The 15,621-nt window shown below is 53.9% G+C and overlaps 2 protein-coding genes across 2 annotated transcripts; both read left to right on the forward strand.

Moving 5' to 3' along the window:
• Positions 1-1,091: 1,091 nt before the first annotated feature.
• Positions 1,092-4,950, forward strand: GCG54_00009172 (putative serine/threonine-protein kinase HSL1; the record flags this gene model as incomplete). Its single annotated transcript, XM_045409121.1, has 5 exons — positions 1,092-1,754; positions 1,804-2,495; positions 2,548-4,316; positions 4,372-4,680; positions 4,730-4,950. 5 exons carry the CDS (start codon positions 1,092-1,094, stop codon positions 4,948-4,950), a joined length of 3,654 nt encoding a protein of 1,217 aa, XP_045256366.1.
• A 2,184-nt stretch (positions 4,951-7,134) lies between these two features.
• GCG54_00009173 (Malate synthase glyoxysomal) lies at positions 7,135-9,146 on the forward strand (the record flags this gene model as incomplete). Its single annotated transcript, XM_045409122.1, has 6 exons — positions 7,135-7,495; positions 7,564-8,141; positions 8,197-8,354; positions 8,414-8,656; positions 8,718-8,948; positions 9,089-9,146. 6 exons carry the CDS (start codon positions 7,135-7,137, stop codon positions 9,144-9,146), a joined length of 1,629 nt encoding a protein of 542 aa, XP_045256367.1.
• Positions 9,147-15,621: the final 6,475 nt, after the last annotated feature.

A 15,621-nucleotide genomic window follows, 5' to 3' on the forward strand; every position in this document is an offset into this window, starting at 1 on the left:
TTGGCCCAACTGCAACTGCGACTTCATCCCTCGCGAGTCGACCGTTGATCTGTCATCCGATGTGTTTGACTTTGCCCTGTCCCTCGATCTCTGCTAAGAGCGCCCTTGTGATTGTCTCTGCCTCGTAGTCTTGCTGACCAGGTGGCTCATCATGTCTTTCTCGGACTTTATTTTAAGGTACCTCAGCCCTTGACAGGCGAAGAAAGAGCTGCCCACCGTCTCAATAAGAAAGGAAGGCTGAGTCGACGATGACCACCAGGAATTCACTAATCGACACAGTCTGCCCCTCTTTCTACCTCCTTCTTTTTCCATCTATCGTAGAAAAAATATCTTCAAGGACCGCGCTATCCGCGCTCGGGCAGGCAAGATTAGGTCAGAAGCAGCCGCAGTGACGTCGAGGTCGTCCTCTACCTCATGCCTGGGGAATTTTGGACCAAGGTCACGCAGCACCCAACTGGCTCGCTCTTTTCACCAGGCAAGAAGTCAGCCCGGATCAGGCTGTTGGCTGCATTCTAGAGCTTGGACCTCATTCCAGACGGTCTTGCCTGTCGAGTCGTGAAACCCAGTGAGACCTCTGCCGTTGGCTGTATTTGTGCTTTCAACGGGGTCGCTAGTGGGAAGGGGGCAACGTCCGTCCATCAACCTCCCTTCGAACCTTCTATTTCCGCCGGCCGATTGCTTCAACTTCCTCGCTTGCCCCGGCACCAAGGCGGTCCACCTGCATTCCAATCTCGCACACAACACTGGACTCGCCTCAGCTTGTCTCTGCGCGTCCCAGTCGTCACTCGTCCCCGAGACTTCGCGCTGCCTCTCCTTTTTCCATCTTCACTACCAAAACCCCAACTCATCCACACCCTCACTGTATCGTCTGGCTTTTTTTTGGCAACCAGTCTATCAAATCCATCCATTCGTTCAGGTCTCTGGTCTTCATCCTCTCTTTCCTCTCCCTCACTCGTTTTACCTGACCGAGACTTTTTTTTATCTTCCAATCTCTCTACCCTCCCTTGTTCAACAACTTACAAGCAGAAGAAAAAAAGACCAATTGAGGCCGAAAACCGACAATGTTCTGATCGCAAAACAAACTCGCCATTATGTCGGAGACTGGCCGCGGAAGGGCTTCCAATGCCCGGCCGCCCCTCGCAGATGCTACCCAGCGCGTCAACAACACTTCATCCAAAATCCCCGTCGTCAAATCATCAAAGTCACGCGATAAATCTTCGAGCAGAGCCCATCACAACACTATATCCGATGAGCTCCCCATAACCCATGCGCGAGCAGCAGCTTCCGCCGCCAGCTCCCGTAACCCTGTGGCGAGAGCGAGAGCGTCGCAAGACACCGACCCAACGAAGCGGCACTCGCAGGTCTCGCAGGCCTCTACCGCTGCTTCTAGCAAACGAAGCAGCGGCTACTCTTACAAGACACACATCGGACCATGGCTACTCGGCAAGACCCTTGGAAAGGGTTCTTCGGCTCGTGTGAGGCTTTGCAAGCACCGCATTTCTGGCGAATTGGCCGCCGTCAAGATTGTTCCCAAGAAAACCGCCTACCTGATCCAGGCCGGTAGCCTCGCAGAGCTACACGACTATGACGACAGTCTGCCTGAGAGAATCAATGGCGAGATGCGCGTGCCCTTGTCCATTGAGCGCGAAGTGGCCATCTTGAAGCTGGTCGATCACCCCAACGTTATGAAGGTGTATGATATCTGGGAGAATCGCTCAGAAATGTTTGTCTTCCATGTTCTTATGGCTCAATGTGTAAGACTAATGATGTTTTAGTTATCTGGTACTGGAGTATGTCGAACAGGGTGACTTATTCGACTACATCAATACCCATGGCCGCTTCTCGGAGGAAGGCGCCATGTTCGTTTTTCGGCAGATGATGAGCGCGCTGCAATACTGTCATTCCTTCAACATTTGTCACCGTGACCTCAAGCCCGAGAACATCCTCTTGACGGCTGACAACAAGGTTAAGATTGCCGACTTTGGCATGGCTGCCCTGCATCAATCCGCAGATCATCGCCTAGTTACTGCCTGTGGAAGTCCTCACTATGCTGCCCCGGAGCTTCTGAAGCACAAGCATTATCGAGGAGACAAGGCCGACATTTGGTCCTTGGGTATCATTCTCTATGCCCTGCTGGCTGCATGTCTTCCATTCGACGACCCGGACATCGGAGCTCTGTTACAGAAAACCAAGAGGGGAACATACGAGATTCCAGAGTTCTTGAGTCCGGAGGCCAAGGATCTCATTCGGCGTATGCTCATCGCCAATCCTGACACAAGAATCTCCATCAAGGACATGTGGCAGCATCCGCTGATCCGTAAATATGACTACCTGGACAACCTCAGCACCAACGGCCAATCAACGGACCTCCGGAAGAGCTTCCACTACACCCCGTTGAAGCCCCACGAAGTTGACCCTCACCTGGTCAGACAACTTCGGTCCATGTGGCACATGCTCACAGAACACCAGATCAAGTTGAAGCTTATGGATTCCGCGTATGCCATCCCATCACTCATCTCGTCTGAACATTGAACTGACTTCCCTTAGGAAAAACGACCAAAAGCTTTTCTATTGGCTCCTGTATGATTATCGGAAGAAGCAACTAGAAAACTTTCTTCCAGAACTCACCCAGTCTCCGAGCGATTACCATCATCTTCATGAGCCTGTCTGGAAGAAGAGGGTGTCGACGGTCGAGTTCAACCAGCCTCGTGCAGACGGCACTGGCAGAAGTGTTTCTCGTTTCACCGTCATCTCTCATGTCGCAGAGACAGATGACGGAACGGTTCAAAGCTATGATCCCTACAACTCTAGCAAACCGATGCGTGGCCACTCTCAGGCCAGTCATGCCAAGATTGTAGTACACCGCACTCGTCGCGGGTCCATGAAACGAGAGAACACCCATACAAGCCAGCTGTCGCGCATTAAAACTGGCTCAACGGTTCGTCATTCTCGCGTCAACTCTCAGCGTACGGTTGCCTCCCGCTTCCAATCTCCTCGCAACTCCATGACTTCCCTACACAGCAGCAGACAGGGAACGCCTTACGCACGGCCAGCTTCTCGCCACAAGCGCGGTATCGACTTTTCTCACATAAGAAGAAAGTCCAACGAGCACGGCGAAAAGCGGCGTCGGGGAACTCCCCTGACGATTCCCACCGAGGGCGAGGTGAGGGCCAAGTTTCCAACTAGTCCTACGAGCCCCATCAGTCCCGTCAGTCCCGCAAGCCCCCCGAAGCAGGCTTCGGTCATGGACAGGCCCAGACCGAAGCTGAAGATTGTGAAACCTCGGGATCCTGTTCACGTGGTCAACGAAGAAGTGCGAAATTTCAGTAACAGCATTGCCAAAGACTGCGACGAAATCTTCGGGAACTCGATGATCGCCGACGAACATAGCGAGTTGGGTACGGACGATGGTTCAGATGGAAAGCGAGACTCTAGACTTTCGTTCACCATTCCGACTCCGACATCCGCGCAAGCGAATACTCCCTTCCACCCGTGGGATACGCGCCCTCTGCCCCCTCTGCCTCCTCCCAAGAAGCAAGCTCCGCCTATACCTATGACGATGAAGACCGAAAAGGTTCATGATAAGACGAGAGATGGACAGCAGACTGGCCGAGTCGGAAAATTTGTCGATCAAGTCAACCGCCTGGGCTTTCCCTCCTTGATGGCCAAGCAGGACCGGCGTACTGTTTCTGCACCTCCACCCAGTCAAAACGGCATGGCATCCGCCCGTCTTCCAGCAATCAATGAGAATGGACGAGAGTCGGAGTCTTCGTACTATCCGGGGGACAATGATAGAAACCGCATCGTCTCTGCCCCGCCCAAGACCCCAAGCGGCCGGGCCAACGCAGATGGGTTGGAGTATCTTGTGGGACGAGGCGACACTATTCGGGTGGTCAACTCTCCTAGTGCGACGAGTCCCGTTCCCAAGCCGCTCAACGTGCGGAAGAAGACGGCCGATCGCCCAGCTCAAGGTGACCCAGTTGATGAGCGATATGTATACATGCACGGAGCTTCCGGCACAGACGAGCCGCCAACGCCATCGACGGGAACTTACAGCAACGGGCCTGGCAAGCAGAAGAAGTCATTGTGGTTCAAGCGATCCTCGAAGGACAGCACCTCCCAAGAGGGCAGTATCCATACAGTTGCGACCCAAGAGACGCAGGCGTACAGCATGACAAGCCAGTCCACCGACCCTGCTCGATCAGAGATCCAGCCTCATGTTGTACCCCCACCGGTGCCGGCAAAGAAGAAAGGTTTTGGTCTTCTGTTTTGGAAGAGCAACAAGGGCAAATCAGAGAACACGATGGCTATTGCAGGTATATGGTGCTTTTGCCCTAGTTGACTTTGTTTTACTGACGGCTGTTTTCGTAGGCCCGGAATATGACGATTCTCATTCTCCTGAGCCCACTCGAGGTATTGGACACAAGCCGAGCCGAAATTCCGCTAGAAGCTGGAATGGCTCGGAGAGCGGGGTGCGCAACATTGAGGTGCAGCAGAATTGGCTGGCTCGGCTTTTTGGTGTGAAGCCTGCCACAAGCTACGTGTGCCTGGCCATATCGCGCAAGCGAGCTCGCCAGGAAATTGCGATTCTCCTTAAAGACTGGCGACGTTATGGTATGAGAGATATCCAAGTCGACAAGGAGAGAAACATTGTGTTCGCCCGCGTAGGGGCTAAGAATTGTAAGTTCAACAATCGATCCGAGACGCTACCATGGCTGACAAGGAGTAGACTTAAGCATCAAGGAGGTTGCATTTGCCGCGGAGATTATGACAGTGATTGAGCATGGAAAGAAAGGACACCTGTGCATTGTACGATTTACGCAAGAGCGTGGAGCGGCCAGCAGTTTCCACCGAGTGGTGGACACGGTCCGAACGGTTTTCGGATCGCGATCGCTGCTTGTTGCCGACAAACGCAAGGAGAAGATGATGATCAAGACACTCAATTCCTGAGAGTGGACGACATTGCATTTTGGCGTCAGAGAAACGGAGGCGACATTCTTTCATGGCCGGTTTGGGCGGGTTGCTTGATTATCGGGCAGCGATGATGCCCGGAGTTTCTACTTTTCTTTCATTTTCACATTGGGACATACGTCCAGATCCAGGAATGGCCAGGACTTCATATGGGCGGCAAGGCCTTGATTCACCAGAGCATGAGGATTGCGGCTCGACAGAGATTTCAGGTTGGGTTGGCAGGAGGAAGGTAATGGTGTTGGATGACTTGCCCAGTGGTATACAGCTGTGGCTTGTATACACAGAAGTTTTGAGGATTGGGTGATTGGAGACCGCCTTGCCAAGGGCGGCAACGGTTACTCAGCTTCTTTGTACGGTTGGCAGACCACAGTTCATAGATTCGAGCCGCACATCAAAAGTTGATTGTTACGATAGAAGCCTTGGACTCAAAGCACAATGATATGATATGTTCAGGAGTCGAGTCAGTAGGATGAAGCTACAAAGCGCACTTACAATCGATGCCGGAAAGGCCCGGAAACAGTCGGCTTTGGTGGGGAAGCTGATTGGGCCTAGGAGGAGCTGGGGTATCGAGAGCAAACCTCGGCATCTCGGTGAATCGGATCGAACAGCTCTGTGGTAGAGCTTGGATGTTCTTGACTCTGCGTCACAAGCATACAGAAGGTGGGGAAGTTGGAATGGACTCCTACCTAGTTAAGGTGATGTGGAATATGGTAATTATCATAGCATCGCGGTTGATGCTGAATTGACGGCCAAGGTAGGAATTCCACAGCTGCACCCCAGCAGAAGAGCTTCAATTGCGGGCCGTGGCCGTGGCTCCAGTTTGGGCGCCGGCGGCGACATGTGCCTGTCCTTATCGCGGCGGATCCGACTTCGGCCCTGACCTGGAGCCAAAAAGTCTCCAGGACCCTGGATTTATATGAAGACGCAAGCCTCGACAGGAAACAATTTTTCAGAGTTGCTCGATAGGATCGAGTAACAGAATTGAAGCAGCCAAAGATGCTCGAGTCAGGACATCAGTGCACACTCACGATGCTCCCGAATCAAAGACGGAAAAATGAATGAAGGGTTTCTTTCGCAGAAGGTCTTATCGGCGTTTGACCCCACCCCTCCGTCTGCCCGTCCAGTGGAGGTGTCAGAAGAAGGATGAGGTCACTGTTGCTCGGCCAGTGGTCAATCCCTGCCCAGTTCTGATTTTGGTTTTGCCATTTCGCTGCAGCGGAATGCACCGACGCTTGGAAAAAGAAGACGGCAGAGCCCCTCCGTAGGAGAAAGGATGGGATAAGTTACATTCCAGCCGGCGAGGCAGGCAAGCACATGCAAAGTCACGGACTGGCGTCTTGTCTGCAGTTCGGCTCTGCGGTTTCACACCTTTCCCTTTTCCCCACACTTTCACAAGCGTCACTCAAGGCGCGTCTTTGATGAACCCTCCGTGCTTCATGGATGGCTGTCCAACACCACAAGGCGCATGGACGTCTCCTCCTCTTCTCCCCGCGGTCCGGCTCTGAAGTTCTCCATCCACCCGAACCAGCCCGATCACTGCCGACCAAGGTTGGATGCTGGCTGCTCGTCCCTAGGCACTGTACCGTCGAGCAGGGCGGACGCTATTGGACGGGTACCTGGGATGGAAGGTCATGATACATCCCCCGCCGGCGTCCATGGGGCCCGTTTGCGTGTACCTCAAGTGGAGCCGGTGAGGTTCCTGGGGTCTTTGCGTCTTGCCTTCTGCACTTCGCATGCATCATTCCCCAGGCCGGGGGGCATGTCATGGATGGGAGATGGGCGCCGGCCAACCCCTCGCTCGAGGAGACTGTGCCGAGCTTGCGACAGCGGCACTCGTTCCTCGAACCAGACCCGTCCAAAAGCTCTCGACTACCACAATTACATACCATTTTCTCGTCATCTGTAGCCGGCGAACTTCCGTCCTGTCGCCTACTTCTTCCAGAACGTCAACCCTTTTCTTCCTTTCCCAAACCTTTTGTGATCAATTGTTCTTCAACTTCGACCTCTAAAGATACCCCTCCATACAAAAGCTTACCACAACCGTCGTCCTGTCTCACAACTTAGCTGCGCATTCTTCTAACACGTGAAACCCGTATCTACCAGCCAGCCATCCGACCACAACCGACGACGACACAGTAAACACCATCACCAAACATCGCAAACATGGCGACCACCGAAACGATTCTTCAGGGTGTCAATGTGTTGGGTTCCATTCAGGAATCTCAGCGCAAGATCTTGACCCCCGATGCCCTCGCCTTCCTCGCCCTGCTGCACCGCTCCTTCAATGCCACCCGCAAGCAGTTGCTTGAGCGCCGCAAGCTCCGTCAGGCTGAGCTTGACCGCGGCGCCCTGCCCGACTTCCTCCCCGAGACTAAGCACATCAGAGAAAACTCAACATGGAAGGGTGCCCCTCCGGCTCCCGGTCTGGTCGACCGTAGAGTCGAGATCACCGGCCCGACCGACCGCAAGATGGTCGTCAACGCCCTGAACTCGGATGTCTGGACTTACATGGCCGATTTCGAAGGTGAGTCTCCAACTGTCGTAACCCAGCGATGCTATCCTCTTCAAGAGCTGACGAATTCCCTTTCATAGACTCCAGCGCACCCACGTGGGAGAACATGGTCAACGGCCAGGTCAACCTCTACGACGCCAACCGCCGCCAGGTCGACTTCAAGCAGGGCTCCAAGGAATACAAGCTGCGCACCGACCGCACCCTTCCCACGCTCATCGTCCGCCCCCGCGGCTGGCACCTCGAGGAGAAGCATGTTACTGTCGACGGCGAGCCTATCTCCGGCTCCCTCTTCGACTTTGGCCTCTACTTTTACCACAATGCCCACCAGACCCAAAAGATTGGCATCGGCCCGTACTTCTACCTTCCCAAGATGGAGTCTCACCTCGAGGCCCGTCTGTGGAACGACGCCTTCAACCTCGCCCAGGACTACGTCGGCGTCCCCCGCGGCACCATTCGCGGTACTGTCCTCATCGAGACCATCCTCGCCGCCTTTGAGATGGACGAGATCATCTACGAGCTGAGGGATCACTCCTCTGGCCTCAACTGCGGTCGCTGGGACTACATCTTCAGCACCATCAAGAAGTTCAGGAACAACTCCAACTTTGTTCTGCCGGACCGCAGCGCCGTCACCATGACCGTTCCCTTCATGGACGCATACGTCAGTGGATTGCGCCCTTTACGGTTGACATGCAGAATACTTACTTTGTAAATAGGTCAAGCTCCTCATCCAGACGTGCCACAAGAGAGGCGTTCACGCCATGGGTGGCATGGCGGCTCAGATTCCCATCAAGGATGACAAGGCCGCCAACGACAAGGCCATGGAGGGTGTGCGCGCCGACAAGCTGCGCGAAGCGCGTGCCGGCCATGATGGGTTCGTTCTTCCCACTGCCTCACATCGCTGTCAAGTCAGCCACTAACATGAAATCGCAGAACCTGGGTTGCTCACCCTGCCCTGGCCGCTATTGCTTCTGAAATCTTCAACAAGCACATGCCCACGCCGAACCAGCTCTTCATCCGCCGTGAGGATGTTAAGATTGGCCAGAACGACCTGCTCAATATGAATGTCCCCGGTAGCATTACCGAGGAGGGCATCAAGAAGAACCTCAACATCGGCCTCGGGTACATGGAGGCTTGGATCCGCGGCGTTGGCTGCGTGCCCATCAACTACCTCATGTAAGTGAACACCCGCTCGACCGCAGATCATGAGAGGAACCGAGGAACTCACAAAACGCAGGGAGGACGCCGCCACCGCCGAGGTTTCCCGCTCCCAGCTCTGGCAGTGGGTGAAGCACGGCGTCTCGACCGACAAGGGCAAGAAGGTCGACAAGGCCTATGCCCTCAAGCTCCTCAAGGAGTCCGCCGACGAACTCGCCAGCAAGGCGCCCAAGGGCAACAAGTACCACCTCGCCGCGCAGTACTTCGCCGGCCAGGTCACCGGCGAGGATTACGCCGACTTCCTCACCACGTACGTTTTACCCCCCTCTCCACACCCACCGTTCCTCGATCATCGCCCCGAACATCTGATCTTGTCTTCCGTCGGCGATGGCTCTTCTTTGTGGCTTCCGGTGATTGCATCTACGTTTGCATGTACTAACGACATGGCAGATTGCTTTACGACGAGATCACGGCTGTGGGCAGCGCGCGCCCCGCTTCCAAGTTGTAATTTGCTCAACACCCATCGCTTGCTCGATGTCTGATGTAGAACGGTAGAGGCGAGAATGTACGCGGGATGAATTTTGAAATTATCTGATAGCCAACCGACTCCGGAAAGGCAATTGGATAGTCGGGGCAAAGGATGTCTCTCGGTTGGATGGAGAGGTCTCGGGGGTGGAAGCTTTGTTGGAGAATACTGGGAAAAGCTATTGGAACAGGAAGCTATCTTTTGGTTGTATTGGTTCACGATTGTAAGAATGAATGAGATTGTCAGAAACCGTTTCTTTTCCTTGGCAACATGCTCTAAGCCACTGCCCTCCATCGCCTACGTGGCCGAAGGCTTTCCTATCTCGAACTTGCTCATCACCGGGATGGTCGGCACACGTCGTGACTTTGGGTCGCGATTGGGTATGGCACTTCACCGGTTGTCTTGCCACTGAAAGGGTTTCCGGAGCTGGTTCACTCGACAAGAGGTCACCGAGGCGTAAATGTGGCCGTCGTGGCGGAGGACGATGAGCCAGAGGGACTGGTGGGCGTTGCGGCACGGTGGTTCAAAAACCCGGCGGAACAAGAAACGAACACACGAAGAAAGTTACACCCCCAAGCCGGTATGTTTGCTTGGCTGGTGATGAGACCCCTATCTATACATGCGTATGCGTGGTGTGCGTCCTCAGACATACCGTCGGCGTCGACGCTCGTCTCGGCGTTGACTCCGGCCGGAGGGGGAGAGTGGTGACGTCTTGGACTCTTTCGGGGACCGCTTGAGATGGACCACCCTCCCCTCAAAAGACGAGGTTTAGAAAAGTCGCGATTCGGTGGCTATGCAGGAGGACGGTCTCACGATGCGTCGCCCACCCACAGAGAAGCGCGGGCCGCCGCCCGCATGTGCGACATACATAAGGGGTGGTGGTGGTGGTTGTCGTTCACGCACGCGTGATGGGTTTGGTAAGAGATGGAGTGAAAGCGAGAAACTCTGGTCAGGAATCACATCGTCATGGTTTCTGCTCTGTTGACCTGTCACAATTCTGGTGTGGTGTTCCAGAGACTCTGCAAAGTTCGGGTTCCAAGGTCAGAGAGTGAGACCCTCGCTCGCGGAGGAGGGTGTCGAGGGTTCATGTCGTCGGGAGAAGGTTGGAGGCCCCGTGACCAGGACGGAGCGGGCCGTCGGCAGTGAACGATGGAAGGTGGGATTGGATCGGTTTGGTCTCCGGTAGACAAATAGATGCGCGACACCGAAGCCATCGCCGAAGGCTGGCTTGGGGAGGAGCATTGGACTCGCCACCGCCGGGACGACCGGAGCGTTTTCTTTTTCCCAACGCCCACGATTGCCTCATACACGTTACGACCGCCATTGGTTCAAAGACGGAGATGATCTTTGCGGTCCCGATCGGATTGGGCGGATGATACGGGGAGAATGGGTTGCCAATATCTCGGGTCGTTGCTTTGACCACTTTGGGATTGGCAAGTGTCCCCTTCGTACGGCGTCAAATTGCTGATCGGGTGACTTTGGCTCTTTTCTTTCTCAGGGTTCAGTTTCTCCTACATTCACTGGCTTCGCCGCATTAGGTTCGTTGTGATGTATGGCAAGTCATAACAATGTGATGCGTCATATTCAGCGAAAGCGAGGGCAAAGGGAGTGTTTCCGGATGTCTGTGTCAAGATCCAGAACATGTTAAACATGGTTCAACTACATCTCGTCACTCTACGACGGCGGCAAACGTTTCTTTTCGATTGCCTCGCTTGTTGGTTTGATCAGATATGATAGAAGTGATAAGCCCCCCAAAAGAGGGCGCGAGACGGTTTGACGAGCCGCGAAGGCGTTGGGCGGCTGGGCGGAGGTTGTGTCATGATCCATCGATTGGGAACAAACCCCTCCGACGATGGTTGCACAAAGCAAGCGTTTAGCCTTTGCAGTGTTTAGATCTCGGTGTCTTTGATCTTGACGGCACAACTTGGCAAGGACAAGAAGGAAAAGAACGCCGAGAAAAAAAGAAACAAGGAAAGAAGCTACTGCGTTTTGCTTTGGTCTTATCCGATTGCTGTTGTTTGTGGGCTGCGACTCTCGTCTCCCGTGTCGCTGGAAAAGCCTCATAGCCCAAAAGAAAGGTCAAGAGAGACCAGCATGATGTTTGTTTTCTCTTGCCTCCTCGGCGCTCTTCGGTGATTGATAGGCAGATATGCCAGAGCCGCCCCCAAATGAGCCTCAACAGAACAAATGCTTCGAGGCGGCCGTGTTTCTCCTCAAAAAAAAAAAAAAAAAAGACAAGTTGCCATATCTGTCTGGATGGCCCAGGTGTCACCTCAGCGTCGCCCTCGCCGAGACAATACGAAGGCCCAATCTCGATTTCCCGCCAGCTGGCGAATGAGCCATGTAGTCTTGGACCTGTAGGCTATGGTGGCCTGGGTAAAAGAGCGGACAAATGCGGAAAATCAGGCGGGGAGTCTCTCGTCCTCTAGGTGTGTATCTCTCACCGGACTGTTGCGCCTATTGAAGGACAAAACAAAGCAAGAGAGAGCGATCCAGTTCTCTCAACAACGGAGGCAATGTAAACGGCATCATGTTCCAATAGGCGTGAAGCATTCGGAGGGTTCCAAAGCCCGGAACAAGTGTGTCGTGTGGAGGGCTGACATTGACTGATGAGCACTGAACCGCGGCTGCAAGTAGGATCGCGTCGACTCCATCTGGAAAACAAGTTTCACCGGATTCGATACGGGTATGACCGGAACAGTCGACAGGAGGGAGAGGAGACCTCTGGATACCAGGAAATATGGTGAGTCTAGGTATGAAAGACGTGAGACTAGCGGTCTTTCTCTGCTCTAAGAATGTCATATTAGTGTGATTGTGTTTCCCAGAAGCAATGGGGGGCGTCTCAGACCTCATTTTAGCGCATTGTGCTGCACCCGCCCCTCCCCCCCCCCCCCAAAAAACCCCCGGGGGGGGGTTTAAAANCCCCCCCCCCCCCCCCCCCCCCGAAAATGACCGCAGGTGTGTGTATTAACATTGAGGCAGTGAAGGTCGCGGTGCAGCTGTGATGCAGGGGTATCATAGCTACTTTCGCTAGCAAAGTGTCGTGTTCAGAAGAACGGGATCCAGAGCTTAGTGAAAAGAAGGGATGCATCTAATGCAACTCTTCGATACTGGTTGGAGTATGTTAAGGAAGTCTAGCCAACGCAGTTGAACTCGTTGGGATAGCAATCTTTGCAATAAGCTTTCAAGATCTCAATCCGTTCGCTCTAACGTGATGAACCATCAACCGTGTCATTGCTCGTTACGGGTATTCAATAGTCAAGACCACATGATAGGAAATTACTCGGCGAGATCGTGATCCGTTCTTGTTGTCAATCATATTACGTTAAAGGATGTGGTGGACTGTTTAATCCCTTACGCCCTCGATAAACTGTCCAGGCCATCGTTGTTATTGATAGCATGACCAGCCGCGAGGCTGCGAGAACGATTCGTATACTCAATATGCTCCCTGTTTGAAGCGAGATACAAATACACCCAGGTAACAGGATGATTATGCCCGGCCTTAGTGAATCGAGGTTCTGTCTCGCATACGCAGGGCTGACACAAAACAAGAGCATCGTCTCAGCAGACCACGGCTCGCAGGATTTATTGACAGCGCCACTTCTTTCATTGAGCGCAGTTGGAAGTGACAGTGACCACCTCACATTGCTGCGAATGCGTCGGTCCGGAGCCAGAGAGAACCGTCGTTGGTTTCTTTTGAGCGTGCCAAAAGCATGTCGGGTATTTGCTCATGACAAACTTCGGCTGTGACATCGAAAGTGGGAGGTGAAGGAACATGTCATAGAGAATACATCTTCTTGGCTAATGATGCCTCTTTCCACTTACCAGCAGACTGATTCAGGGCGAACGCACCTGAGGGTGTCGAACGCGAAACGGTCATGTCTTTTGTAGAACGTCGTAGTGATCGTGAATAATGAATGGCGGCTGCCGACTTGGTTCTCGCCCAGGATAGCTAGCTGATGCCTGCAAGCGTAGGCATACTTACAATCTCGTCGTATGTCGTGGTTCCAAGGCCATCCAGCCAGACAATCAGGAAATCCTGCAACCTGAACCCAAGGTCTAAGACATTCTGGTTAATGCAACAGAACCACGAGAAATTTACATTGGATTGATCCGAATGAGCACACTTACCGGGCCTACGGAGCCTCGAAACCTTCGATTTTCGTATTGGTGCTTCGCACAAAAGACGTCGGTGTAGCGTCAGCGAGAGTGTCATGTGCCGTTCGTTCGTACAGCTTGCCAGATACGCAGCCAAACAAACCCGGGGTTTTCTCGTAGTATAAACATAGCACAGGATTTTGTGACCGACAGAGCGAGCAATGGCCAACAGTCGAATGACTATGGAGGTAGCCATTCCCTCTGACTAGGCAGCCCCTCTGGACACATGTAGCTAGGGTCTAGTGTGCGTTACAGAGCAGTATTTCTGACCAAAGTCGTCTTTGGTATCGGAATCCCACTCTCTGTGCCCCAGGGCCGCCACCGTACTAGTAGACTACTCCAGTCATTGCATAATGTCGCCGGAACGATGATCTGGGATCGATCGACACAGAGGTAACAAAGATGATGTCGACCAAGGCACCGAGGACGTTGGAAGTCCGTTCCAAGTATCGTGTTGTCCGAGCTCCAGGCTCCTGGACAAGACCAGAGGCTTGGTTTGTTAAGAAACACTGATTTCGTATGTGGACAAGTGCGGGCGCGGGGGAGACGGTACAGGAAAAGATGGTGTGATATGAGCGTAACAAGGATGATCTCCTTGAAAGTGCCACTTCGCTGTCCAGCTAAACCTTGAAGATCGACTAGATGGAAGGCGGTTGGGACAAGCTTCGTGGGAGAGATGGCAAGAGACGGTGGTTCAAAGGGAAATTAGAATAAAGGGAGGGCTGTCGAATGGTGGTGACAAGAGAGAGGCATGTTGGGAGTTGGTTCGCGTGGGAGATGATCCTAGCAGGAGAGATGGTGAAGACCAAACTCCAGATCGACAAGGCTGAAAGGAGACAAGCAACTTTCGTGGTGGCGTAGCTCTTTCTAGACAGGTTAGGCTTGAGACGTGAAGACGCTGTGCTGCTTCAGGGCAGGTGTGGGCTGCAGAGGTTGGCGGCTGGTAGAGGGAAGGAACACATCATGACGGCTGCCGCGATGATGGCTCAGAGACCGTTGGAGGGTGGCGCTGGCGGTGACGGAGGAGTCGACGTGGGAGCTTGGAGGGGTTGAAGGTGTTTGAGCGGTAAGAAGAGGCTCTCAAACAGTACCTTGGGTACCTTGCGTAAAAGGAGGGTGAGGGGCTATGATTCGGAGATGGGGAAGGATGGCTAGGGTGCGGTACTCTGGGATAGTTTGATTGCGATTGTCGAAACCTGAAGAGCGAACAGGAGGCCTGTGTGTCGTGGACCGTCTCTGGAGCGTGCCACCAAGACCCTCACTCAAACCTAACCAGACAGCCGGGACGGGCGTCATTAGGGGGCTGAGGCAGTCGTCCCCCGGGAACTTACCTGCCTTACCTAAGGCGCTTTAGGCAAGGTAAGGTATCTTGGACCAAGGCAAGGCCCATTACTTGGCTTTGCTTGGACTTGGACTCGGGCTGGGATGGCAGGCGGCCGCTGCAAGCCATGAAGCACGAATCAACAAGCAAACAAGCACGGGTCGTCAGGGGGCGCTCACTGGGAGCCTCGAGAGAGGAAGGGACCGGCTTCCTGGGTTGAGTGGCTTTGGCGCTTACATTGTGCCGCTGTCCTGTGTGTGGAGTTCAGATGCCTTGCCTTTTTGGGAAATGGAGAGGATACAGAGCACATCATACGGATACATCGTAAGGTACCTAAGGTAAGCTGGGTGAGGTAGCACAAGGCAAAAGTAGGAAACGAAGTACAGGAGTCCAGTCCAGACGCGACTGGCCTGCCTCGCTGGAATCCTGAAGCGCGGGGGGTGGTGCCGGGCTGGCGGGGACCCTGAGACTCCAGTGTCATAGGTGCAGTCATGGCAGCTTACGGGGTGCCTGTCATTGCGGGTGGCTCGTTCCTTCCCAGAGGTATTCGTACTGTACCGTACCTTACCTTAACTTACCTTAAGGCACCTTCTTGTTGAGTATCCGCGACACCTCAACTCACCTTGGATGCTGGTTGGTACCTCAAGGGAATGGAAGGAGAAGGACCAACGGTGAGTGGACAGAATTGCAGTGAAAGAAGGTGCGGGAGAGGTAAGATACCTGCCTACCTAGGTAGGCAAGGTAGGGAGTAGTAGGTACGAATAGTATGCGTAGGTCGAGAGCAAAGGAAGGCACGAAGGCGGGCAGGTTCGACTGCTATGGGGCGACTGCCATCTGCCATGGGGCTGCTGCCACCTCCACCTTCCACCTCCACCCGTGGGCCTACCTCCCTCCATCTCCACTCAACTTCAACACCACCCGCCGATGAACACGTTCTTTTTCTTCTCCCTGCCCGTGCTTCATTGTCGGGGCCAGAAC

The sequence above is a fragment of the Colletotrichum gloeosporioides genome (genome assembly GCF_011800055.1).
Source record: "Colletotrichum gloeosporioides strain Lc1 chromosome Unknown consensus_117, whole genome shotgun sequence".
NCBI classification, from domain to species: domain Eukaryota; kingdom Fungi; phylum Ascomycota; class Sordariomycetes; order Glomerellales; family Glomerellaceae; genus Colletotrichum; species Colletotrichum gloeosporioides.